This window comes from Eubalaena glacialis, chromosome 19, assembly GCF_028564815.1.
Source record: "Eubalaena glacialis isolate mEubGla1 chromosome 19, mEubGla1.1.hap2.+ XY, whole genome shotgun sequence".
NCBI classification, from domain to species: domain Eukaryota; kingdom Metazoa; phylum Chordata; class Mammalia; order Artiodactyla; family Balaenidae; genus Eubalaena; species Eubalaena glacialis.
In genome coordinates this window covers 18,769,451-18,797,131 of record NC_083734.1, presented here as the reverse complement: position 1 = coordinate 18,797,131, position 27,681 = coordinate 18,769,451, and the positions used below count along the sequence as shown (strand labels likewise).

Below are 27,681 nucleotides of genomic sequence, written 5' to 3'. Positions count from 1 at the left end.
TGAGCCCCGCCCCCATCCTAGCCCCACCCCTCGACTGCCGTCCTCTTGAATCCTCCAGCGAAGGGGGGCGGTGCTCGCTGCAAACCCACAGTCAGCCGCCAGGGGGAGACAGCGGCTGCAAGAGCCAGGCGTCCCTGCCCAACGGCCAGGCGGCGGAAGCGGAAAAGGCGGGACCTGGGGCGCACGTTACGTCAGCACGTGCGAGCGTCAAGGCCGGGTCCCCGAATAGAGAGTGGGCGCTTCCTGCGCGTGTTGGCTGTGAGGAGGTCGCTGTCGGGTTGTGGAGTTCGACCTCATGGCGGAGATAATTCAGGAACGCATAGAGGATCGACTCCCGGAATTGCAACAGCTGGAGCGCATTGGACTGTTCAGTCGTGCGGAGATTAAGTGAGAGAACGGAGGAAGAGGAAGGGCTGGGGCGGGTAGAGGGGAGGCTGGGGCGTGTGTATGGCGGGGGGGGGGCAGTGATAGGGGGCACTTGGGTTGTGTTTATTTTTTCTAATGTTGTAGAAGCCCATTTCCAGATTCTGATGATGCCCAGAATTAATTTCTCATTCATTGCAAGGTGATCCGTCCATTTACCCCTCAAACATACTGACAGCTCTTCATGGAGGAGGTTTTGAGGCTATAAAGGGGATAAAACCAGGATACCCGCCCTTCAGGAGCTAGCTGGCCTGACACAGTATGGTGGGGGAGACAGACAAGTGAAACATTTTGATCGCAGTGCAGCGTACTGTAAGTTGATTGTAGTAGAGTACTGCCCTAGAGATGTGAACAGAGAGCCGTGGGAGCCCAGGAGGAGTAGATAATTCTAACAAGACTTGAAGATGGGGATCATTTAATTCGATTTTATATTTTACCCCAGGGCTTAGCCAGCAACTAGTATATAGTTGTTACTCATTAATTTGTATAATAGTTTTTAATGGTTTACTGTGACTATTTCTTCGTTTTACAATGACTGCAAATGTACTGTGGCTATGGGAACCTTAAAGTAAACATTTGTTTATGAAACGCAACATATTGTGGACTCTTTAATAAGAGTGGACTCTGTATTTAGTTCATTCCTTAGCTAAATACAGTGAGTCTTCTTCCATAAGCCCTTTGCAGTAGTGATATAGGTAGAGACAATCTAGGTGTGTGTTTTTTTTTAAATCTACCTGTTGAAAGTTCAGAAATAAGAGGAATTTAGGAAAGAAATTTGATTATTATTAAAACCCAAGTGACTTGAATTTGGAGGAAAAGAAATCTCTACTAATACCACATATAGATAATGTAAAGTACTACTTAACATTATTTACTTTGCTGGTGGGAATGTCAGTGGTCCTGGCAATCGATTGAGGTGATTTTCATGAAAGTTTTAAGGTACATCTTCATGCCCTTAAGACCACAGAAGTCCTGAAACTAGTATATTGTAAATCAACTATACTTTCATAATAATAATAAAAAAGAACACAGAGGTAATTATGTAAGAGAATATGGGGACTTCCCTGGTGGTGCAGTGGTTAAGAATCCGCCTGCCAACGCAGGGGATACGGGTTCGAGCCCTGGTCCCGGAAGATCCCACATGCTGCGGAGCAGCTAAGCCCATGCGCCACAACTACTGAGCCTGCGCTCTAGAGTCTGTGAGCCACAACTACTGAAGCCAGCGTGCCTAGAGCCCATGCTCCACAACAAGAGAAGCCACCGCAATGAGAAGCCCCCGTACAGCAAGGAAGAGTAGACCCCATTCGCCACAACTAGAGAAAGCCCACAGGCAGCAATGAAGACCCAGTGCAGCCAAAAATAAAAATAAATTTATTAAAAAAAAAAAAGAATATGTACTTGCTGATGAAGGATAATTATTTGGGAATTATATATTTTGGCAAATAGATGTTTTAAATATATTAAAAATAAACTTTAAAAATTCCGAAGTTATTTATTTAACTTCTTGTTTCAAGTGTTACATTTTAAATGGTTTTCTCCTTAGGGCTATCATTAAAAAGGCTTCAGATCTAGAATACAGAATACAGCGAAGAACTCTTTTTAAGGAAGACTTTATCAATTATGTTCAAGTAAGTGAATAATTTTATTACTTTTTAATGCCCTCACAAATTTAAAATCAGTTATAGAATAGTGAGCTTGATGTCAGTTTTCTACAAAATTCTGGAACTGATGATTAGGTAATTTTTGAACAGGAATAGAGGTAATTTGGTAATAGTGTTGCTCCACTAAGGCTTTGGTCCTTGGCAAACTGAACATTGTTTTCTTCTATAGGGTTAGTAGATCAGAGTCTGCCAAAGACCCAGTGTATCAGGATTTCAGCAAGAGGTTTGATCAATTATGTCTTGTGGGGAAAAATAAAGGAAAGTGAGTTTGATGATAGCACATGGTTAGGAAGTTAACGCTTATGTGCCTGAGGTCTGTCGATTTAGAGGGAGGTGAGGTATGCTGCAAGATTCTTCAGTCCTGTAAATGAATGGAAGATTTGAGTGAAGATAAAATATACATGCTTGGGACTTCCCTGGTCGTCTAGTGGTTAAGAATCCGCCTACCAATGCAGGGGACACAGGTTCAATCCCTGGTCTGGGAAGATCCCACATGCCGTGGGGCAACTAAGCCCGTGCGCCACAACTACTGAGCCTGCACTCTAGAGCTTGCATGCCGCAACTAGAGAAAGCCCGCGCACAAGCAACGAAAACCCAACGCAGCACCCCCCGAAAAAAAAAATATATATATATACACACACACACACACACACACATGCTAGATCAGTTTTCAGTGGGGGAGAATAATGTGTTGGATGATAAAATCAGGATTCAGAAAGAATCCAATAATTAGATGTTATAAATCTTATACTTTGGGACTTCCCTGGTGGCGCAGTGGTTAAGAGTCTGCCTGCCAATGCAGGGGACACGGGTTCGAGCCCTGCTCCGGGAAGATCCCACATGCCGCGGAGCAACTAAGCCCGTGCTCCACAACTACTGAGCCTGCTCTCTAGAGCCCGTGTGCCACAACTACTGAAGCCTGCGCGCCTAGAGCCCGTGCTCCGCAACAAGAGAAGCCACCGCAATGACAAGCCCACACACCGCAACGTAGAGTAGCCCCCGCTCTCCGCAACTAGAGAAAGCCCGCGTACAGCAACGAAGACCCAACGCAGCCAATAAATAAATAAAATTAAAAACCAAAACAAATAAATCTTATACTTTAACACTAATAAACATTATAAAAGGTTCTAAGTTTAGCTTTTAAAAAGACCTACTGAATGAACAATATATGAGACGTGGCTAAGAATCTTGTATTTGAAGGAGGTCCTAAGGCTCAGTAGATTGCTATATCAAAATAGATCAAGAAGTATATCATGTCAAAGCATATAATCTTAGTGATTACATGAACAGAAGTAGAGTGTTGGGTAAGTTAGCTGAGCAGAGGAGGTTGCAAACAGTAGGCACTCAGAAGACGTTGGTTTGAAAAAAAGTATTTTGCACTTGTCAGACTATGGAGCATTGTCAGCTCAGGATGACATTTTAAGAAGGACTTTGAGAGGTTGGTTAGAAGGCAGCCAGGACGTAAACCTTGTTCTGGGAGGAATCGTTGAAGGAAATGGAGATGTTTAACCTTAGGGAGACTTAAGAAGTGGCAAATAATTTCACTCTTAATATATTTGAAGAGCTATGTGTGGATTAGGTTGATTTGTTTAGTTTTAGAGCACAAATTGAAATAAGTAGATATAAAAACTCACTTACACACCTCTCTTACATGTATACCCCCTCTGCCTGCACACAACCATATATACTTGCTATGAGACATAAGTGGCATTTTATATTGAGGTTCTGGTTATCCACATTGAAAAAATAAAATTAGATCCCTTCCTCATGCAAAAATAAATTCCTATGGAATTGAGTAGCTAAATGTGGTGGGAAAACTAAATCTTCTACAAAAAATTAAGAATGACTTCAGGTAGGGAAAGGTTTCTTTTTTTTCTAAATTGAAGTATAGTTGAATTACAATGTTGTGTTAGTTTCTGGTGGACAGCAAAGTGATTCAGCTATCCATATGTATACATATTTTTCATATTCTTTTCTATTATGGGTTATTTCAGGATACTGAATATAGTTCCCTGTGCTATACAGTAGGATCTTGTTGTTTATCTATTTTATATATAGTAGTTTGTATCTGCTAATCCCAAACTCCTAATTTATCCCTCCCCCATCCTGTTTCCCTTTTGGTAACCTGAGTTTGTTTTCTATGTCTGTGGGTCTGTTTCTGTTTCGTTAGTAAGTTCATTTGTGTCATATTTTAGATTCCACATATAAGTGATATCATATGGTATTTGTCTTTGTCTTTCTGACTTACTTCACTTACTATGATAATCTCTAGGTCCATCCATGTTGCTGCAAATGGCATTATTTTATTCTTTTTTATGGCTGAGTAGTATTCCATTAGGTATATATAGCACATCTTCTTTATCCATTCATCTGTTGATGGACATTTAGGTTGCTTCCATGTCTTGGTAAATAGTAAATAGTGCTACTAGGGACACTGGGGTGCATGTATCTTTTCGAATTATAGTTTCCTCTGGATGTATGCCCAGGAGTGAGTTTGCTGGATCATATGGCAACTCTGTTTTTAGTTTTTTAAGGAAACTCTATACTGTTTTCCATAGTGGCTGTACCAGTTTACATTCTGGCAGGGAAAAGTTTCTTAAAATGAAGAAGACTGTGAAAGCACAAACCATGAAAGAGAAGATTGATTTGACTATGTTAAAGGTAAAAATTTCTGTGCAAAAAAGACATCATAAATAATGTAAAAAGGTAAGCCACAAAATGAGAGAAAATATTTGCAACATATATAGTCAGAATCTAGAATATGTAAAAAACTACAAATCAAGAAGAAATGACAAACAAGTGGAAAGAAAATGAAAACAACTGGAGAAATAGGTACATGCAGTTCACAAAGGGGAAACATCAGTCATTGGTAAACTTTTGAAAAGATGTTAGCCTCGTTAGTAATCAGGTAAGTATCAATTAAAACCAGGGTGCAGTACTACTTTATACCCATCATATTAATAAATGTTTTAAAGACTGAGAGTATCAGCATATGCTTTGTCCCATCACTTTCAAGAGCAATTTGGCAATATCCCATGAAGTTGAAGATGCATGTACTGTGTGACCCAGCAATTTCATTCATTCAGTCATACAGTATATATTGAGTACCTGTTATGTACATGGCACTGATGGGGTACAACAATAAATTAAGCAGACAGAAATCATGGCCTTGAGGAGCTTACATGTTAGTGGTAAAGTTCCTGGATATATCCACAAGAAGATGTGTGCAAGAATATTAATTGCAGCTTTTTGTAATAGAAAAATTGGAAACAAATACGCATCACAGGAGGAAGGATAGGTAAATTGCACGTTCGTATAATGAAATGCTATACAGCAGTTAAAATGAATGGACTTGAATTCCACATGACAGCAGGGATATATCTGGAGTCATAACGTTCAGTAAAAATATGGAGTGATGGGTTCAGTATGATACCATGTGTATAAAGTTTAAAAGCATTCAAGACAGCATTATAATAAAGTTTGAAGTCATGCTTGTGAACGATAAACAACTGAGTCAAGATCATCATTTCCTCTGGAGAGGGAGAAGAGTGGAATCAGACATGGGGGGCTTTGCCTTTATTTGAAATGTTTTATTTCTAAAAACGTTCTGAAGCAAATATAGTAAAATGTAGGCTTTGACGTAGCTGTGTGGTAGCTGCATGTGTGTTCTGTATGCTTCAAATATTTCGTAAGACAGTTTTAAAAAGAAGCATGCGGTCTTGTAAGGTTCTGCGCCTTCTGTCTCTAGTAGTCTTCAAGCTTAGAGAGGAATTATATAGTAGTGGTTTTTGGAGAGTCTTAGAGGTTCTCAGTGGTCCTTTGGAGGCAAGGGTAGGGAGAGCCAATTAGGTGTCCTGTTTCAGCTAGTACAACCCTGTTTATCTGCTTTATTTGCTTGTGTGTCAGCTAAAATTTTTGAATGGTTAGTTTCCTAAAAGTTTGAACACGTCGTTGTAGACTAGGAAGTTAGATTGATATTGTAAATCTTAGAAGTCTTAGAGTTTTAGTAACATGCTTTCTTTGTATCTAAGATGTTTAGATGCATGCTAATGTATGTATTTTTGATTTTTGCAGATGTAAGGTGAATTTTTAGTGAATGCTAGACATTTACTGTAAATTAGGTTTCTCGATAGCAAATTATTTTCTGTTTTATGTTCTTGATTTTTATTTACTTTATGATTTTGACTAAATGCATCTCCTCTATATAAAAGGTTATACTTTTTCTTGTTTTCTCTTTTTTTGTATGTTTTTCTTTCATAGTATGAAATCAATCTTTTGGAACTGATCCAGCGAAGACGAGTTGTAAGTAGATGATTTTCTGGAAGTTGGAAAAAAATATAGAATTAAATAGTGTGACTGCAAAGCTAGAACTTGGGTCTGGGAAGTAGTTGGCATTGATAATTGTGTGGTGGTGTGCTCATAATGATACTTGTAATTATTTGCTTTCTCTACCAGTACTGTTTAAAGATCAACTGGGAATGCTGCTTTGGATTAATGGGATTAAACTGAGGCTTTTTTTTTTTTAATGTACCTTTTTAGCGTATTGGGTATTCATTTAAGAAGGATGAGATTGAAAATTCTATTGTACACCGGGTGCAAGGTGTCTTCCGACGTGCGTCAGCCAAGTGGAAAGTAAGTGTTCAGAGTGCCCTTAGCTGTAAAGGATGTGAAGATGTGTATTATACGTATTATGAATATGGATATTCAAATGTGTGGTTGTGGATTCTTATCTTGGGTATCTCAATACTTATTCTAATGATAATATCATGACTTGAAACCACTTATCAAACCATTAAGAAAATTGATCGCATTACCTTAGAGTTAGTCTGTGAGGATGATGCTGAAAACAGTGGATTTGATTCATATTTAAGGATCAGAAACTTGTCTGGGATTTGGATATGTCTCTAAATAAAGTACCCCTAGCTGGGGTACTTGGAGGTGGAAGATAAGGTTAGAGTAGGCGCAGCACCTCAGTAACTTTGTTTTCTTCAAGTTTGGTTCTGGGACCGGGATATATTATATGGGAAGTACTTTGGATTCTTGGGAATGACAAATTTTAGTTTGCTGCCTCTGATTGAGACCATTTCAGAAGTGCATTGAACAAATTGGATAGATGACAAATTTTGTCTTAGATCATAGTAAGTGGGAGTGGGGGGACGGAACAGGTTGTCATGGTTAAGAGATCTAAGGCTTGGGTAAGGAACAGCCTAATAGGCTGAGGGATGTGGCACATTGGATTTTCTGAAATCTGCCTCTGTTGCAAACAAAATTAATGAATGCAAAGGTGTATTGTATATAAAATTCAAATTCAGGCAACTTACTCCATTGCTTTTCTTGTAGGATGATGTTCAACTTTGGCTGTCTTATGTAGTCTTTTGTAAGAAGTGGGTGAGTATTGGGCAGCCCTATCTTGGTCCCTCTTTCCCGCTTTTGGTTAGTCTGCATTTTAAACCTCGTTCTTGACTACTGAACTCCATGTTTTCTCCAAAGGTGTGTAAGGTTAACAAATGGGAAAAGAACCCAAGAAGGCTGAACCTCAGTGTAACAACATTTGCATATTTGAATGACTATATAAATGGCTTCCATATCAGCTGAAAAGAAAAGGGTCTTTATGCATATATGTTCAGTAAAGTTGAAAACATTTTTTAGATATTTAAAACGTTTATGTTAAGTGGTTTAGGTAGAAGAGAACCCTGAGTGAATCTGTATTTGTTTATATGTCCTTAGCAATAGCAGATGTCGCCTCATTGGAGTTCACAGTTGGTGAGGGTACAGTGCAGATCACTTAGAGTTTAATAGCAATGACTTTGCTGTGCAGGAAGTAGAATTTTTCTTCTTTTACAGGCTACCAAAGTTCAACTTAGCAAGGTATTCTCTGCCATGTTGGCCATTCATTCGAACAAGCCAGGTATGGTGAAATCCTTGTCAGTTCCTTTTCTACCTTTTTTGTAGACTCAAGCCATTTTGGAATTTATTTTGCTTGATAAACCTAAGAGAATTATTTTGAGAACTTGAGCATATGAACTTGGCGTCAGCAGTTTTTATTCCTGAATAGCTGCCTCTTAGTTCATCCCTGCTACTGTGAACTAGTTACTGTGCCAGGTATTGTATCTGTGAGCAAGAAGGACTAAGTTTCTTTTTAGCTGATGGTGAAAGAAACTCTTCAGTTCTTTGAGGGGAATTCTGTTTGGAGGCAGTCAAATCTGAGGATTTCAGAAACATAAACGGGAAAATATTAATACAGATTTTACAAGAGCGATTAGCACAGAGTAGGTACTCAAGTTTTGTAAGAGAAAGACTTCTCTTGTGAACACTGTGTAAGCAGTACGATATTTTATAGTGAAGGTGCTTCAGTGTCTGTTCTGGAGTATTAGGTTTACAGCACACAAGACTCAAAATCGGCTACATTTGGCACTGCTTGATTCCGAAGGATACAACAAGACAACGTTAGTACTGTCAGCCGTTCGGAGGCTTGTCTTTGGTGGGAGGGCACGAGAGCACGGGAGTGGGCAGAGGAGCCGCACTGGCGTAGAGGACCCCTGGATGGGTGCAGCTTCCAGGTAGTATATCTGTGAACTCTGCTCAGTTTCAGGAGTCACATGCTCAAGAAAGCCCAGAGCAGTGGTTCTCTACCATTCATAGCCCTCCTCGTCCAGACACAGTTACAAACCGTGGGTCATTTTTACCAAAAGCACTCTTGCCTGGTAATAGCTGATCTTTTTTTTTTTTTTTTTTTAACGTCTTTATTGGAGTATAATTGCTTTATAATGGTGTGTTAGTTTCTGCTGTATAACAAAGTGAATCAGCTATACATATACCTACATCCCCATATCCCCTCCCTCTTGCGGCTCCCTCCCACCCTCTCTATCCCACCCCTCTAGGTGGTCACAAAGCAGCGAGCTCATCTCCCTGTGCTATGCGGCTGCTTCCCACTAGCTAACTATTTTACATTTAGTAGTGTATATGTGTCCATGCCACTCTCTCACTTCGTCCCAGCTTACCCTTCTCCCTCCCCGTGTCCTCAGGTCCATTCTCTGTGTCTGGTAATCGCTGATCTTTATGAAGTTTCTAGGGAGATAGCTAGAATGTTACCTCAAGGTTAATTTCTTATGTAGAAGGACAAAGGTTTTTTGTTTGTTTGTTTGAAGACTTTATTCCCAGTAGGTACAATAAAAAATTTACTTTAATAATTGAGTCATTTGAAAAAAACTATCAACTACTTTAAATACAGAGAAAAGAGCAAAATAATTTATTTCACTGACTCTAAGATGTACAATTTTTTCCAGCATTTTAAGACATTAAAAATTTGTATGTGAGTTAATGATGATGTTGACCTTAGATCTGATGGAATAGAGTAACGGGCACATAAGTACGCACAGATGTTAACATTTACAGATTTGGTTTAGAACACTCTAAATTTTAGATAAAGCAACAATACTTTACAGATAACCATTAGAAATTCCCTATCTCCATCCTTTTCCTCTTTTGGTAAGATTTTAAAAAAAAGATCTTTGGGTATCAAAATTGGAGCATTGGTCTTTTCATACCTGACTTGATTACTTTATTGAAATGAAGTCTGATGTTTTTCACTTACAGCCTTGTGGATTATGGCGGCCAAATGGGAAATGGAAGATCGCTTGTCTTCAGAAAGTGCAAGACAACTATTTCTTCGGGCTCTGCGCTTTCATCCAGAGTGCCCGAAACTTTATCAAGAGGTGAGTGTGTGTGAACATAAGATGAGAGAGTTATGTCTTAGTTTGGTCCTCTGGAGACGTATATACTTTATTAAGTTAAAAAGGCTTTGATTTATGGAGACTAGGAATAAGTAGGGGAGCTGCTGGGGAAAGGGGGTCACAAGGGTATTTCTTGGCCAGTAGTAGGTGTTGACTTTGCTCATCTTCCAGGTGTTTAGTGAGAGATTGGAACTCCTACCTGTCCATTACCATGGGGAGGGATAGGGAACTGGACCCTACCTTTCTTTACTTGAGGGTCAGGGTTCAGCCATCTTTATATCTTTGTATGTATGTATTCATTCATTCATTTATTCCCCTCCCCTTCTCCTGCTCTCCCCTCCCATCCCCTTCCTGCTTCTTTTGGCTTCCCTTGCTGTTTTTCCCACTTTCTTCTCATTCTCTTCATCTAGTTTTCTTGAGATAGATATTTCCTTCCCCTCCTGGTGGACTTACTCCCTCTTAGAGGGGTGCACTAGAACAATGAATGATAGCCAGACTTAATTTTTTAAAAAACCAGCAAATGCTAGAAATGACATATTATCACATACAATAATATGCAATATTACATATGCAATAATTTATCATTACATATTAAATATTATTACATATTACATATTATGTAATATTAACAATATTATATTTATTACATCATGTAATATTATACATATTATGTATAGTACTATGTAATATGCAATATTACATATGTGATATGCACTATGTAATAATATGTAATAATACATATGTAATATTACACATATGCAATATGTAATATCACATATATGTCATATTACGTAATAGCACATATTACATATACAATATGTAATATGTAATATGAATAATGACATATTATTCAATAACATATTATTGAAACTGCACCCTTTTCTGAGGTGTTTGTCAGAATAAGGGAGAAACTACTGTTGAGCCTTCAAAGGAAAATTAAGCCCTATGTGATGAGGGGGACCCTCATTAAGACCCCTATGTGTGATGGGTCTTAAAGCTAATAGGTTTTGTAGCTGTCTCAACTGTATTTTGGTTTTGTAGTAATTTAATGTTTTATATTATAGTCTTGTGTCCTTTCTCTTCATATTCTGTTAGTTCTTTGTGGCCTTTATTATTTTTATTGAGAAACTATTATAAGAATCAGTCGTCCCTGCTATTAGAGCGCTATTGTATGCTGTTATTGTTTATGTTTTTTGGAGGCTTTCACAATTGCCTAGACTTGTATTTTCCAAAATGGAAATAGACTTTTTGCTTATTCTTATCAAAAGTAAATAGAATTTATTTATTATAAATGGTTCAGAGAAAGCAGTTTTATGAAAAAAGTAACAGAAAAAGTACTCATAATTTTACCTCCCATACTTTTATGCATACTACAGATATTTAAAACAGGCTTTATTCTGAAAAGTGAGATTCTACTACACATTTTTGTGTTCTATATTTTTACCTAATACATCACGAATATAGTCCCATGTTAGTATATATTAATTTATATTAGTGGTATTCGAACTTTTTGGTCTTAGGACCCCTTTACAATCTTAAATTACCGAAATCCCCAAAGATCTTTTGTTATATGGGTTATCTGTTAATTTTTATTTGAAAATTAAATATTTAATTGAAATTTAATTTAATTGAAAATTAAAACCAAGAAATCTAAAAATATTCACTTAAAAATAATAAACCCATTACATGTCAATATAGGTTACTTATTTTTAAATGAAGAAAACTCTTCTAAAACAAAGTTTAAAGAGAAGAATGGCCTTATTTTACATCTTTGCTAATCTCCTGAATATCTGACTGGATAGAAGACAGCTATATTCTCGTCTGTACTTTTGCATTCAGTGTGGGTGATAGCACCCATCATATAGCCTCTGAAAAACCTTAAACTCTTGACAGAATAAGAGTGAAAAAGGCAAATAACATGTTATATTATTATGAAAATAGTTTTAACCTTGTAGACCTCCTGAAAGGGTTTTGGGAATCTCCAGGTATCTCCAAGTCACATTTTGAGATATACATTATCTGTTCTGATAGTTGCATTTGTTAAAAAAAAAAGATTGTTTTTTGTTTTATACTCTAAAAGTAATATGTACTTTGTAGAAAATCTTGGGGAAAAAAGTCAGAAAAGCACAGAAAAGGAAAAAGTATGACTGAGGACAAATACTATTAACATTTCTTCATAGGCTTTTTTCCTGTGCACATTTTTCACATAATGGTAATTGTGTTATATGCAAAATTTTATAGCCAGCTTTAAAAACAAAGTAGAATATCACTAGAATTGTGGTGCACCATTACTAAATTATTGTAACTATTTTATGGCTGCATCACCAGTCTGCTTCTTTTATAATATATTTCACTTTCCCTACTTTTAGACACTTAGATTGTCTGCATTATTTGCTCTTATACCCTTGTGTATGAAACTTCTAGGTATTTAGGATTATTTCCTTATCGATTTCTGGAAGCAGAATTTTTGGGTTAATGAATATAAACATTGTTTTAAAACTTGTCATTTTAATATGTCTTGTAACATAGAATTCAAAGTATTAAAAATTCTGGACAAATCCAACTTTGTATTATGTGTTAACCATATGTTTGTATAGAAACATTCGGGAGAGGGAATTCCCTGGTCGTCACAGTGGGGGCCCGGGTTCGATCCCTGGTCGGGGAACTAAGATCCTGCAAGACGCGTGGCGTGGCCAAAAAAAAAAAAAAAAAAAAAAAATCCATGCCTTGTCAATGTCAGCTAGTTTCATAACAAGATAGATTATAACACTCCCTCCACACTTCCCCAGATCTGATATTTATGAGTAAAAAGAGGCATGTTATATATTTCTAATTAAAAATTTATCTCCAAAGGTTTTCAGTTCATTATTTCCCTTCTGTGTTAGTATTTTAGGATGGAGCTGATGCATGCTGAGAAATTGAGGAAGGAAAAGCAAGAGTTTGAAAAAGCCAAGATGGATGTGGTAAGATCCTAATGTATTGTCACTTGTTAACAAGATATAGTGTTTTGAACCTGCTTAAGAGTAACAGAAAATCTTTAGGAGCACTGTTCGTGACTTGCCGGTCTGCCCGTGGCTGGCGGGTTCCATTCCAGTGCCACAGCAGTTCCAGCACCACGCGACTGACCGCCTCGTGGCTCTTGGTTTCAGGTCTTGGAGACAAAGTGGGAATAAAGAAGAAAATCTTTAGAATGTATTTTTCTTTCCAACTTAATATTTTGAAACTTTTAAATGTCTTGCATTGATTTAATTAAAATGGGCTTAGTAATAAAAATGGAATTTTGTGCTTTAAAAATAGACATTTGGACTAATTGGAGTGGTCCTTGAAATTATTACTGATGGAATGGCCAAATACTGTTCTTTATGATCTCATTAAATGATATGTTAATGGGTCGAAGGAGCTCAAGAAAGGTTGTGAAACGTGTGATTCCTAGCCTTCTTTCTTTTCCTTTTTATGTAATTTTTTATGTGACAGAGTAAGTTTAAAGAAACAAGTTTGAGAATGTTAGAGCTGAAAAAGGAACTTCACTATCACCTGTTATTGTGGTTACCAGCTCTGAACTTTTTTATCCAAATAAAATCTTACACAGAAAGGTAAACATGGCATGTAAAACCTGACCTATTCTGGTCTAGGTAGAGAGTGAGGCCTTAAGCCGTGTAATCTTGCTACAACTCCAGGAGCCTGAGAATACAGTTGGAAGATCAGTGATCTTATTCAAGCTGTACATTTTACAAGTGAGGGAACTGGCCCAGAGAGAGATGTGATTTGCCAGAGGTCATGTGGCACAGGTAGTCTAGGATTGTTAATTTTCATTCTAGCGCTATTTCTGCTTACTGGCATTACCTGTTCAGTTGTTTAATATCATACTCTTTAGGGGAATCTCGAGTATGCTGAAGAAATCCTTATGGGCGAGTTGGCAAGGATCATCTACAAAAATTCTGTAAACATAATTAAAAGTAGGTATCCTTTGAAAATTTATTTATGGTGGGAAAGTGAAACATTCAATTTATAATGAGGAACCTTTAGCCTATTTTGAAAATTTCTGTTAGAATGTGTATAAAACTCTGATTGTAGGAAATAGTGTCCTGATTCTTTCAGAAAAGGCTTATTTCCCCTTAGATTATAACTGAACATTTCAATAAGTTTTTGAGTGCTTAAATCATGTGGGGAGTTGAAAAGAATAAATGATTTAGTACATTCTTTTGTGTCCTAAAGATGCTTAGAATAAAGTCCTTAATGAATACTCAAATATTAATAATGACTTTGCTTGTATAGTAGGACCATGGGTGATTTTTTTGTTTTATCTTACTTCCCACTTTATAAAAAAACCAAAACTAACTCCAGTACTTTAAGAAAGTGCTCCTTTAGAGTCTTACTCCCCTCCCCCACTTTTTAAATTTTAGGTGCAGAATTTCATGTGTCACTGCTTTCAATTGCACAGCTATTCGACTTTGCCAAAGATCTGCAAAGAGAAATTTATGATGAGTAAGTAAAATAGTGGAAAAGTGAATATGTCTGTTTTGATCTTGTGGTAAGGGTTTGAAGTTGGATATTTAGAAAGGGGGAAAGAAGATACCATACAAAATCCTTGGAAGAAAGCTGTTTTAGGACTATTGTATAGTATTTTATGTATACATAAAAAATGTATTTTTGGAGAAGTTGTTTGACTCACTTACTGGCTTCCCTTGGGAAATAGTTTGCCTTTGTTCAATAAGAAATATGTTCTATAGCTTATATAAAAATCTATATTCCTGCTTTCCTGGCATGTCTTTTGTCCTTAAGATGAGAGTTGTACTCATGAATGTTTATAGTTGAGTGCTGCAGGTAATCAGACATTATTCTTTTTTTAAATATATTTATTTAATTTATTTATTTTTAACTGCATTGGGTCTTCGTTGCTGCATGCGGGCTTTCTCTAGTTGTGGCGAGCAGGGGCTACTCTTCGTTGTGGTGCACGGGCTTCTCATTGCAGTGGCTTCTCTTGTTGCAGAGCACGGGCTCTAGGCGCGCGGGCTTCAGTAATTGTGGCACGTGGGCTTCAGTAATTGTGGCACGTGGGCTCAGTAGTTGTGGCTTGTGGGCTCTAGAGCACAGGCTCAGTAGTTGTGGTGCACGGGCTTAGTTGCTCCTCAGCATGTGGGATCTTCCCGGACCAGGGCTCGAACCCGTGTTCCCTGCATTGGCAGGCGGATTCTTAACCACTGCGCCACCAGGGAAGCCCCAGACATTATTCTTTTAATGTCTGGTTATATGGTTGAAGAATTATTTGCAGCCTACCTTGTGGGTACTTCACCCTTAATAGGACTCTTACTTTCATAGGAGATAAGAGAGAACTTGGATCAGTTTGCTCTGTGGATACCTTTAGGGTTTTGGTACATGATTAGGCTCCTTCTATTAGAGAAAATCAAGAGTCTAGATATGATAAGGTTTTCTTGGGCTCGAGAACCAGGTATCTTGTCACACATACCTGCTGGTTTGACTTTGAGAGCTAACCTACAAGTTAACATTTGTGAATGATGTCTGAAACAATCTGAAACTAACAAGTGTGTGACAGCTCTGATCTATTGACAACATTTACATAGTGAAGACATCTGGGGAGCCTGTTGGGAAATGACTCTTTTGGTGCTGGAATTGTTAAAGGGGTGTCCTGGGTACATTTTCAGAGCATTGGGACTGTCTCTCTGTTTGATGTTCTGAGTTAGTCTTTTTTTTTTTTTTAATTTTATTTATTTATTTATTCATTTATTTATGGCTGCGTTGGGTCTTCATTGCTGCGCGTGGGCTTTCTCTAGTTGCGGCGAGCTGGGGCTACTCTTCGCTGTGGTGCATGGGCTTCTCATCGCGGTGGCTTTTCTTGTTGGGGAGCACGGGCTCTAGGCGTGTGGGCTTCAGTAGTTGCGGCATGCAAGCTCAGTAGTTGTGGCTCGCAGGCTCTAGAGCGCAGGCTCAGTAGTTGTGGTGCGTGGGCTCAGTAGTTGTGGCTCACGGGCTCTAGAGCGCAGGCTCAGTAGTTGTGGCTCACGGGCTTAGTTGCTTCGCGGCATGTGGGATCTTCCCAGACCAGGGATCAAACCCGTGTGCCCTGCATTGGCAGGCGGATTCTTAACCACTGCGCCACCAGGGAAGTCCCCTGAGTTAGTCTTATGTCCTAGGTTGATGTCAGTATTTTTCAGCCTTCAGGCTCTGCATACAGACGACCCCCTCACTTGGGATTATGTGGCCCGGCGAGAATTAGAGATCGAGTCACAGCCAGCAGAAGAGCCGCCCACAGCGAAACAAACCAAAGTGGCAGAGGTGGGCCGCCGGGAGGAGAGGTGCTGTGCTGTGTATGAAGAGGCGGTGAAGACTCTGCGTACAGGTGAGCTTCACCAGGCCCTGTGTGCTGAGGAGTAACGGTGTTCCTGCATGTGAACCTGAAGCTCCATTCCCATGACCAGAATCCATTTCTGGAACCTCTCTGTGGTAGTTTACAGTGTGCCTGGCTTTCCAACTTGTTCTTTCTCTTTTATGACCTTCCTCGATAGCTGTGACATTTGTTCATTTATTTGGGGAAATAAATGATACTTAGGATGTGATCATTCAGAAGGTTGTTTCATTATCATTACTTAATTATTTTCTGTTATAGATTTACTTTATAATTTTGTAATATTGGAAAATAAAGGTAAAGGGTGCATGACATGGATAAGACTTTTAATTTTTGTATTTATGTCACTACTCAGTTGTTGGCCCTCAGTATTTGAGATGTTTGATAGGCTGTAATCAGAATAACTTATATTTTTCACCAGACTAGTTTAAACTCTTCCTCAGAGGAGTTTTCCCTTCAAAGAAAAGATGTACGATGACTGTTAAACTAAAAAATTGCTGGTCTGATCAACATAATCTCTCTGATTTTTCCAGAGGCCATGTGCAAGTGTTACATCAACTTTTGCATGGAAAGGTTTGCTAAGAAGACAAGCAGTCGGCTCCTCAGAGAGAAGGTATTGACTTTGTTACGTGGTTACAGTGGCTGACTAGAAAGTGTCTTCTGAAAGAAGAACATAGGCACAGGTTTTTGGGGTCTGAGACAGCTTCTAAGAACTTGTTGCATAACCACTCTTTGTCCTGTGAGTGAGCTGTCATTCTGAAGGTCTGAGTCTGCTTTGCCCTAGTTCTGGCCACCAGGTAAGGAGGTCCTCTCTTACTGGGCTGTGCTTGGTGCCACTGCCCAGATCATTTAATCATAAGTGAAACCACCTCTGTCCCTTCTTTCAATTCTCAGAAAGGTGTAAAACTGCTTTCGTTCCTGTCAGAGGCCAAAGACCCCTGCTGGGAGTTTTGTGATGAACTGAGAGATTTTTTTCTGATTTCAGAGGCTGGAAAGAACCATGGTTGCATTCAGGAAGGCACATGATCTCAAACTTCTACCAGAATTCCAGTACAAGCAGTGGGTAAGGACCTGGACACATTCAGTGTCAATTACATGTACTTAATTCTGGTTGGTTCAGGCTGGTGTCATGTGTTTTAATATATATAGTTTTATGACTAAGCACATTTGGAAGATTGGCATGGTAGATGTAGAGAGTGTTTATTATTTGGCTGTCAGTATTTAGTGTGTGCCAGAAATGAAATCTGTACCAGTAGAGGGAGGAATATTGTAATATATAGTGGAAAACACTCAGAACAGAGTCACAACTGGGTGTATTTTGTTTGTCCATCCATTCATGTTTTCCTGAACCTATGCTTGTCTCAGATTAACCGTTGGTACAATAAAGACAAATTAGATGTGTTCAGTGTTTTAGAAGCTGACATTCTGGTGAGAGGCATATTAACCCATCCTTATACTCTGAAGTGGGTAAGGATTATTATATAGAGACCAGAATAATGTAGTGTGGGAATACACAGGTCTAGACTGGGTTTTGCGACTTAATAGGTAGGTGATGGGCAAACCACTTAACCCTTCTGAGTTGGTTTTCTTGATTTTAGAATAATGATAGTGATCCTTGTTTTTGCCACCTTACAAAGTTGTTGAGAGCATGCCATGAGATGGTGAATGTGTTAATGTATTTAAATACTTTCTTAGTGGAAAAAAAAGGACAAAAATCTTTATATTTATTGAATGCCTTTTATTTGTATAACTCTTAGCCTCTTTTGATTTATATAATTTACACAATTTTTATGTAGTTGCAATTAATTTCTTGCTATTTTGGATTGTGTGGTACTGTTTTTACATTAACATTTTTTCTATACTTTTCACGTTGCTTGACATAAACTATTGATATATGTATTAGTAGCGCATTGTAGTGTACCACGACTGGGTACCCTTCTCCCATTATGGAAGCTATCTGTGAAAATCCCAGGCCTGGATGAGTTCAGCTGCTCTGTTGGAGCTACTGAATGCTGCTGGCAGGACAGTCGTCCCACTCTGTAAATTCAGCTGGGCGTGGCTTGGAGTGCCTTGGCAGTCCTGCTCTCTTTCCATTATTAGTTTCTTTTGGCATTCTGAACTTGGATTTCCTTTCGGATCCAAGCTTTCTAGCATCTTCAGCTTCTTGCACATGCTGGTGGGAGAGTCGTCTCTTTTCCTGGGGATCTCTGCTTTCACCTACTGCCTGTTCTTCCTTAAGTCTTAGCATAGATGGGGCTTCCTTTCTGGGAGTCCTTTCTCATCACTGCCAAAGACTCTGTTGGGTGCTTCTGCTTTGTACTCTGTAGCATATGATTCTTTTTCTGTGATGGTACGTATCAGACTCTCTGCTACTAAACTGGAGGCGCTGTGGGCAGTAGGGAACGCACCTGACCTCCTCATTATTGAATCTATACTGTATAGCGTGCAGTTAACATGCTTGCTGAATGAATGGATTATATACTGCCATTTACTTGCTTTTTCACAATTTTGTAGAATTGGATTGGTTTTAGGTTTTTCTTTCCCTGTTACAGTAGTGTGGACGGAAGCATTTTTAAACAGATATTTCCTCCTGTTCATTTATTTGTTGGGTCATATTTGTTAAAGTAAAATTCCCAAGTTTGTGGCATGAACAGTCTCGTGACTCTTTTCAGAAAAATGGGTACCCATTATTTAGTTTATAGTGTGCCCAACTCTGTTTGAATGAATAAACTTGTTTCTTTACCATCCCACAAATACTGGTGGTGGATGTGGGTTTTATTATAGTGAACTATTTTATTAAAAATATAACTTTCAACCTAAATTATTTAGGCCGTCTGCTTTTCACCTATTTTTTTTGATAGCCCTTGGGGATAGGCGCAGGGAATGGAGGAGAAATTCCAAGTTTTTTACTTTGTGCCTGTTTGGCCGCCATGGTGAAAGGTTTAGTAGAAAGGCTGTTGTATCTATTGCCTCGCATGAGGTCTTTATTTGTCCCCATTTCCATAGATAATGTAGCTCTCAGTAGATACTTTTCCAATGACCCTTTGTCTTATCCAGAGCGAGTTGTTGCTGCGCCATGACTTCCTTACGGAAGCTCTGGAGGTGGCAGGAGCCGGGATGGAATTGTTCCCAGGCTCCGTGATGATGTGGCAGGTGAAGCTGCAGGTGCTGATTGCCTCAAAGAGCCCTGACGTAGCCATGCTTTTTGAAGAAGCCTTTGTGCACCTGAAACCCCAGGTCTGTGAGTTGTGTCTTTTGTATTTCATTCTGTTTGGGAAACCTTTTAAGACTGCAGCCAAAGCTCATTTGGAGTAGACTTGTCTAAGGAAAGTTGGCCCCAGAGTGCATTTGTGGTGATGGTTCAGGGATCATGGGTGGAAGAATTACTTCCATTTACCATCCTATTTCTAATTCATTATTTGAAAGTCGACTAAATTATGTAAACTTTTCTATTCCTGTTTATATATCTTACAAGTGAGAAATACTAATAGAATATTATTTCTAAACTTTAAAGTTTAAAAGACTAAACCTTAAAGCTTTGCAGTGAATTTTTTATACTAGTAGGAAAAAGATATTCCAGGAGTTAAAATAGGGGGAAAAAAATCATAGTTATTTTACCGCTCATTTGTATGTGCTGCTGGGACATGAGCAAAGGCTAGATAGTTCAGCCTAGATTAGTTAGCACTTGTGTTGTGGTCCTACACAGCAGAGACGTGACCTGGGTAGCTTGGGTCTGACTAGTTTTGGGTTGTTAAGTGCTTAACTTACTGATAATTGATGATAATAACTTTAGGCAGTATTCCCCAACAGGGGGGAAGTAGAATTAACAGGAGAGTATTGCTTCGGGCAACTGGGTCCGAAGGCTGTCTGTGTTCTGGTGTACCATTCCTGCCAAGCACTGAGAGTTCTGTACAGTGGGGCAGACTGGGAATGACTCTGTATTGCACATATTGATTATCTCAGGAGGAGCCTGTCTTTATAGTGACTAGTTTTCAGAGCATAGTGCTAAGATGTCATTTTCTAACTTTTTTTTTTTTTTTAATTGTGAACAGATTTGTCTGCCATTGTGGATTTCTTGGGCAGAGTGGAGTGAAGGTGCCAAAAGCCAAGAAGACACTGAAGCAATCTTTAAGGTACAGGCCCCCTGTTTTAAGTCTTGGGTGTGGGGAATGAGCAGATAGCCCTGCTAGTTGGCTAGCTTTCAAAGGGTTATTTCTAAAGCAGGTGCTCCTTTTAAAGCACTGTTCATTGCATGGCCTGGGATGGTTTTGGGAAAATTTGTTTTGATATGTAGACATTTCCTCATGTAGCTTGTTTCTCTTTTCTTTTAAATTTTAGAAAGCTGTCTTAGCTGTCACGGGTGGCGACTCAGTCACTCTGAAGGATAAGTACCTGGATTGGGCTTATCGAAGTGGTGGCTACAAAAAGGCCAGAGCTGTGTTTAAAAGGTACTCACAGACATGCATAGCTGTTATGAGTCTCTCAACCCCATTCTCAGCCCCTCGTACCCAGATTATATGAATCACAAATAGATGGAGGAATAAATCCAAGAGCTGTTTAGTTCATACCCATTGTGGAAAGTTTAAAAAAAAGAGAGAGAGGTAACTAATAATTCATTGTAATCCTATATCATCAAGAGAAAAACCGTCTTAATGTATCATTTTAAAATTTGTTTTTCACATGTCTGAGATTATGCTATAATCGCATGTGGTGTACCACTTTTATTGATGAACATTAGACTGGCCTTTTTCCTACGAGTTACAATTCTTCATAAATAACATTTATTAAAAACAGCTATATGATATACCACCCTGTGGACGTGCCATGATTTATTTGGCCACAGTAACTGCTTTGATGAACCTTTGTGCACAAATATTATTTGTCCATATTGGAAATTATTTTCTTAGAATATATTCTTAGAAGTGGAGTTCTTGGTCTCCTTCAAAAAGACCCTGAGATGAAGGAGAGGGAACTTAAAACCCTGAGAGTGAGAAAGAAGAGAACAGAAAGAGAACTGGGTAGGTGTTTGGGGGTGGTGAAGAGTAAAGGCACTGGAGATTGAAAATGGTGAGTGACTGGTGGCCAGGTCCAGTCGCCATGCTGAACTGCAGCCGGGACTTTATCCAACTACGTGTGGCGGAGGCACTGGCGCAGGTGTTTATATTCATGCTATGTAAGAGGCTTTCTTCACTGTGGAAGATAACGGTTCCCCCTGTTCCTTTTTAGTTTACAAGAAAGCCGTCCATTTTCAGTTGATTTTTTCAGGAAGATGATCCAATTTGAAAAGGAGCAAGTAAGTGTCCTGTCTATGCATTTTTTGTCTGGGAAAATGGATTAGTGCTAACTAATCTATGGCAGCATTTTGTTATTTAAAAAGCTCTCGTTATAATACAGTATAATTTCTGGTCCCTTCCTCCAACCCCTTTTTCATAGATGTGGTTTTAGGAATGGGAATCAAGCAAAGAAGAAAAGGTACATGTCTGGAAACTAGACAACTCAGATGTCACCTCTTACAGGAAGTCCTCCCTGCCAGGCTGTGTGAGATGCTGCTTTTCTGCCTCCAGTGCCCTGTTTGTCTCTTGTTTTGGGTTGTGAGGTAGAGAGTAGGCACTCGTAACTGTTTCTGGTGTTTTTAACTGAACTTGTGAATGAGAAAAAATACAGGAAAGTGTCAGTTAAAAAAAATTATGCATGAAAGTCCAAATACATCTGTAATCTCCTTGCAATAACACAACCGATCATATTTATTTTTATTTTTGTTGTTTTCTTTAATCCTTATTTACATACATATGCACAGTTTTGTGATGTTTTACTTCTGACTTGCGTGACATGTGGAGGTTCTCACTTTTTTTTCCTTAACATCATTTTGTAAACACATTCCTGTGTTTTTACCTGGCATCATTTTTAATGGTTGTTGTATTATTCTTAAACCTGTGGTTTTCTTAACCATTCCATTACGTTTAGGTTGTTTCTAGATTTTTGATATTGAAAACAGCGCTGCAAGCATTTTGCTTATATAGTTTTTTTTCTTTTCTTTTGAGGACTGGAGATACTGGCTTTTTTTTTTTTTTTATAAGTTTATTTATTATTTATTTTGGCTTCATTGGGTCTTCGTTGCTGTGCGCGGGCTTTCTCTAGTTGCAGTGAGCGGGGGCTACTCTTCGTTGCGGTGCGCGGGCTTCTCATTGTGGTGGCTTCTCTTGTTGCAGAGCACGGGCTCTAGGCACGCGGGCTTCAGTAATTGTGGCACACGAGCTCCTTAGTTGTGGCTCACGGGCTCTAGAGCCGCAGGCTCAGTAGTTGTGGCGCACGGGCTTAGTTACTCTGCGGCATGTGGGATCTTCCGAGACCAGGGCTCCAACCCGTGTCCCCTGCACTGGCAGGCGGATTCTTAAACACTAGGCCACCAGGGAAGTCCCTATACTGGCTTTTTAAATGGTTCTTTACATATTGCCAGATAGTTCTCTAAAAGTTATACTTATTTATAGTGATAATCACCATATATATATATATATATATATATATATATATATCAGTATACCTGTTTCCTCCATACGTTCTCCAAGTGTTCAGTTTCGCCTTCTTGCTTTTATTTTGGTATTTTGATTGGTGTTTATTTTTTTATTTTTTTACTTTTTTTATTTGCTACACTGCGTGGCATGCAGAACTTCCTCGACCAGGGATTGAACCCATGCCCCCTGCAGTGGGAGCGTGGAGTCTTAACCGCTGGACCACCAGGGAAGTCCAGGGATTGGTGTTTATTATTTTTATTTGAATTTTGAAAAATTAACAATGAGGTTGAACTCTTATTTTCATAGGTTTGACCATTGTGTGGGTCAGTGATCTGTTCTTGTCTTACAGTGTAAGACTTAGTCTAGCGTAATAATTCATAGCCAGGCTTTGGATTAATAACACAATGGTTATGTGCCTTGGGCAGGTCACTTAATTCTAAGCTTCGACATCCTTATCTGTAAAGGAGGTCGGAATACCTGTTTCAGGGGTGTGAGGGTTACCAGGCCAAGTGGGAGACTGGATGGAGAGGACTTTGCACAGTTCCATGCACACTATGAGCCCTTCGCAAAGTGTGATTCTGTTTTTCATGCATATGTAAGATGTGAGGTTAAACTGGCTTTTTATAAAATAGTACAGTCCCAGCGAAGAGAAATTAGAATGAGGAAATAGTTATTTGACTACACAAAAAGATTTTTAAACTGAAGATGTTAATTATAATTAATCTGCTTTGAAAATGAAACAAGGAGAATACGTTTAAATGGAAGTAGAGGTGAAGAATTAACATTTATTGATTGTAAAGTTAGCACTGTCTACTCTGCTTGGTGCATAATTCATCAGCATTTTAATTGAATCCTTGTAGTTGTCCTAAGAGATATTATTGTCCTTGTTTTATGGGTGAGGAGACTTTAAGGTCTGTCTGATGGGTTCAAAAAACTTCCTGAAGTTCATATAAGTAGTATTTATATATATTTTGCCTTGATATAAAAAGTTTTAAGGTGGGTATGGCTAACGTGTGCCAGAGCCCAGATATTCAAAGGAAGAAATCCCTTGCCATAGGGAATAGAACCTTCCCCATTTATTTATTTAAATCCTGCTCCTCCCTCAGGGCTTTCACATATATTTTCCTGTGGAGGTGCCCATGTTCCCCCAGGTGAGAATTAATTAGGCTTTTCCCATGCCACCAGAACAAAGTGCTTTTATCACTGTTTGGCGTTTACTTACTCTGCCATGTAGTGTCTTTGACTTTTCTCTGGATAAGTTCAGAGTCAGGCTGTGTTCATTTAAACCTATCTCTCCTCCCCTTCAAATGCCTAATAGTTGATATCTGCTTAACAATACGTGTGAAAAGAATTTGTGACATTATAAATTAGGTTTTTGAGGCAAGATTGTCTGATTATTTTTGTTAGGAATCCTGCAAGATAGCGAACTTAAGAGAATATTATGAGAGAGCTTTGAGAGAATTTGGATCTGTAGATTCTGGTAAGTAAACTTCAGTTATAGACACATGGGTCTGTTTGCATGTGTGGTCTGTAACCTATGATGGTTAGAATAGTGGTTCTTAACTGCTTTGGGGTCATGGGCCTCTTTGCGGATATAACTTGGCATCCTTCCCCTGCCTCCTCCCTCACTCAGTGCATAAATGCTGGCAGACATAATTTTGCTTATAATTTCAAGTTCACAAGCCCAGGTATCCATGGGTCTTCTGTTAAGAACTCTGGACTAGAAGGAGATTCGTTTGGTTTGGTTTTCTTGAAAAATGTGATATTTGTAAGGAAAAGGTTAATAATGTAGGTCAGAACAAAATGGGGTGGGAATTACAGCAGAAGGGTAGTGGGATACTAATTGACGAAGATTGTCATGGGCTGTTGCCACGTGGTCTGTGTCTAATTTATAGGACTTGTAAAACATACTTCTCCGTATAGGTAAGTCATGTAAAGTCTGTTTAGTTGTGAACTCAAAAACTGACATGTAGAGTTGTTAAACTCAGATTTAAAACAATACATTAGCTTTTTCAAGGTTTCAGCAGACCTTCTTCTGGTGAAATGAATGAATATGGCATTTTTACTAACCCAAGCAAGTTTTATTAAGCAAGCTGACAAGGTCCTAATGAACTCATTGAGGTCTGTTTCACCTTGAAAGAGACTCAGCAAAATCCTCCCTCTACAATATTTAGTATTTTTGAGTTTATGAAATATATAGACTATGATTTTTTTTTTTTTAAAGTGAAAGCAGGTTTCTTGAGAGAGACACATTCTATAGTAGAATGTGGGCTGTGTCAGAAGGTGGGAGCACTAGACTGTCACGATCCAAGTGAAGATTTCTACTTTAAAAAAAAAAAAAAAAAAGGCTTTCAAATACCATAGTGTAAAGAAGCTGAGAGAGGTATTGTTTTACATAGGGTTCTAGGAAAATAACAGCAAGAAGTTAAGTTTCTTAGAAATCTTGCATTGAATTGATATTAAATAATTAAGTTTATGTAATAAAGCCTTGTCAGTTACCTAATTGTATGTTTACAGTAATTTTTTGGGTCCCCTTTAAAGATCTTTGGATGGATTACATCAAAGAAGAATTGAACCACCCCGTTGGTAGACCTGAGCACTGCGGACAGATCTACTGGCGAGCCATGAAAATGTTGCAGGGAGAGTCAGCAGAGCTGTTTGTAGCTAAACATGCTGTGCACCAGGCCGGCCAGTTGTGAAAAGAGGAAGAACACAGCCAACTTTGTGAAATAGTATTGTAAGCCCTCTGCGTAGTTTTGTATTATGCATTCATCTGCAGTTTGCTGAGATGGCAGACGAGATGGTGTCTGATTTTGAGACATGCTTTAATTTTGTTAATGCGTTAATCTTCAATTCCAGAAAAGAGAACTGCTGTTTAGTGGCCAGAGGCCAATTGTTGAGGCCAGACCTACCGTAGGTCCTAAATGTTTTCCAAAATACATGGAAATCATATCACTGATCTTCTTTTATTACCACTGGTCAAACTTGAGTATCTCTAATCTAGACCCAGGGGTCAGTTAAAATAGAGAGGAAAGTACAGTTCTGTTTGTTTATTCTCTCTTTATTATAAAAGTATATGTGGTATGCATTTGTTGTAGAAAATATGGGTGGAATAGAATAATGTGGAAAAGAAAATAAAAGCATCCTGTAATTTTGTCATCTGGACTAAAATCACTAATTTGATTTCCTTTATTAGAATTGGATTTATACTGTTAGATCATTTACTCATTCATTCATTCATTCATTGAGTGCCCGTCATAGGCAGGAAAGAAGAGAAGCTTTTTGGGATGGAGGTAAGGGTTGGAGGAACAGAGCTGGATGTCTTGAGTTGGTTGAAGCAGCAGAGAAGGATGCTGGGTATTGGGGGAAACGTTGTCCTTTAAGAAGATTTAAGCGATTATAAAAGCGTGTTCTATCTCTGGGACTGATCTGCAGAGAAATGTTTACATTGGGGAGGCCCAGCAACAAAAGAAGGGCAGGGGTAGGGAGTAACTTAGAAAGAGAAGGGCTTCAGAGGCGAGGATGGAGGATGGCTTGGAGTAGAGAAGGGCGTTCTGGGAGCAGGGGAGGCAGTTGTTTGAATTGTACATCCTGTAACTTAACATTATGATGCTGTCACTGGGAGAAGCATTCAGTGCAGTTTTACTTACTATTATGTTTCACTTAATATTATGTTATTTTTCCATGTCATTAAATAGCCTTAAAAAGATTTAATGAATTCAGAACATTCCATTGTATAGATGAGGCATGACTTATTTTACTGATCCCCTATGGTTGGACCTTGTCATTTCTAATTTTTTCTTGTAAGTACTGTTGGTGAAGATTCTTGTAAATCTTTCTTAACATCCCTGGTTATTTCTTTAGGAGACTGACATCTGACAGTAGAATTACTGTATTAAGGGATAGAACTGTTTTAAAGAATATTGATAAGTATTGCCAATTTGCAATGTATGAAAATACTTTCAAGCACTGTGGGTATTATATTTCTTATTTTTACCATTTTAATAGGTGAAAAGTGATATATCCTTGTTTTAATGTGCATTTCTTTGATATCAGTGCAGTTAATGCATTTTTCCTGGCTCTCGTGTCTTTTCATGTTTGACTATTTTTTGACCTTTTTTTTTTTACTAATTTATAGGAGTTTTTTATGTACTAAGAATAGTAATCTTTAGTTCGTCTCTTCTTTTTTACAAATAATTTGCCCCCAGCTTTTTTTTTTGTGGTGTTTTTTGAGGTCCAGAGGTTTTGTATGTTTGATTTCTATTGTTGAAAACCCTGTCTCTTGCTGAGGACAACTCAGTATTTTTTCCCCCATGCAGTTAACTAAATTTTCCACAACACTGTTTGTAGCCATTTTTGTCTCCGCTGATTTGTAATACTACCTTTATTATATATTAAATTCCTATGAATATTAGAGTCTATTTTAGGGCATCTTTATTATGAACTTTTGTACCCAAAATGGTGTTTGTGTGTCATTTGTTTTAAAATAAGAAAAATCTCCTCTTTCTCCACTCCGTTAAGTCCCAGGAAGTTCAACATTTAAATCCTTAAAGGGCTTTTTTATTTTAGGAAAGAGATACATGTTGCACATAAGAGATAAGAGTAAAGAGGGTGGTGGGTGATTCCTTGAAGCAGCAGTCCCCGGCCTCTTCGGCACCAGGGACCGGTTTTGTGGAAGACAGTTCTTCCACGGACGGGGGCGGGGGGGGGTGGTTTCGGGATGATTCAAGCGCATTACATTTATTGTGCACTTTATTTCTATTATTATTACATTGTAATATATAATGAAATAATTATACAGCTCACCATAATGCCGAATCAGTGAGATCCCTGAGCTTGTTTTCCTACAACTAGATGGTCCCATCAGGGGGTGATGGGAGACAGTGACATGCGAAGTGTGTGGCTTATGTCTACTCCGTAAGATGCAGCTTGTCACTTGCCACTCACTGATAGGGTTTTGATATGAGCCTGCAAGCAACTGATTTATT

General features: G+C 38.6%; 1 protein-coding gene and 1 non-coding gene across 2 annotated transcripts; both read left to right on the top strand.

Annotated features, from left to right (window-relative positions):
• The first annotated feature begins 211 nt into the window (after positions 1–211).
• Positions 212–26,615, top strand: UTP6 (UTP6 small subunit processome component). Its single transcript, XM_061174964.1, has 19 exons — positions 212–387; positions 1,967–2,051; positions 6,345–6,386; positions 6,624–6,716; positions 7,425–7,472; positions 7,929–7,992; positions 9,681–9,799; positions 12,703–12,780; positions 13,692–13,773; positions 14,221–14,302; positions 15,991–16,175; positions 16,715–16,794; positions 17,167–17,244; positions 19,239–19,418; positions 20,234–20,314; positions 20,520–20,629; positions 21,408–21,474; positions 24,101–24,173; positions 25,235–26,615. The coding sequence occupies exons 1-19, from the start codon at positions 296–298 to the stop codon at positions 25,390–25,392; spliced, it is 1,797 nt and encodes a 598-aa protein (XP_061030947.1). The 5' UTR covers positions 212–295; the 3' UTR covers positions 25,393–26,615.
• LOC133080990 (small nucleolar RNA SNORA54) lies at positions 12,859–12,981 on the top strand. The gene has a single exon (XR_009698666.1). It is a non-coding gene; the product is annotated as a small nucleolar RNA SNORA54 (small nucleolar RNA).
• Positions 26,616–27,681: the final 1,066 nt, after the last annotated feature.

Excerpts from the sequence above, each read along its gene's own strand:
- UTP6 (XM_061174964.1), top strand. The coding sequence starts at position 296 with ATGGCGGAGATAATTCAGGAACGCATAGAGGATCGACTCCCGGAATTG. Across the intron at positions 16,795-17,166 it reads GTCGGCTCCTCAGAGAGAAG|AGGCTGGAAAGAACCATGGT; the intron begins GTATTGACTTTG and ends TTCTGATTTCAG. Across the intron at positions 20,315-20,519 it reads ACACTGAAGCAATCTTTAAG|AAAGCTGTCTTAGCTGTCAC; the intron begins GTACAGGCCCCC and ends TTTAAATTTTAG.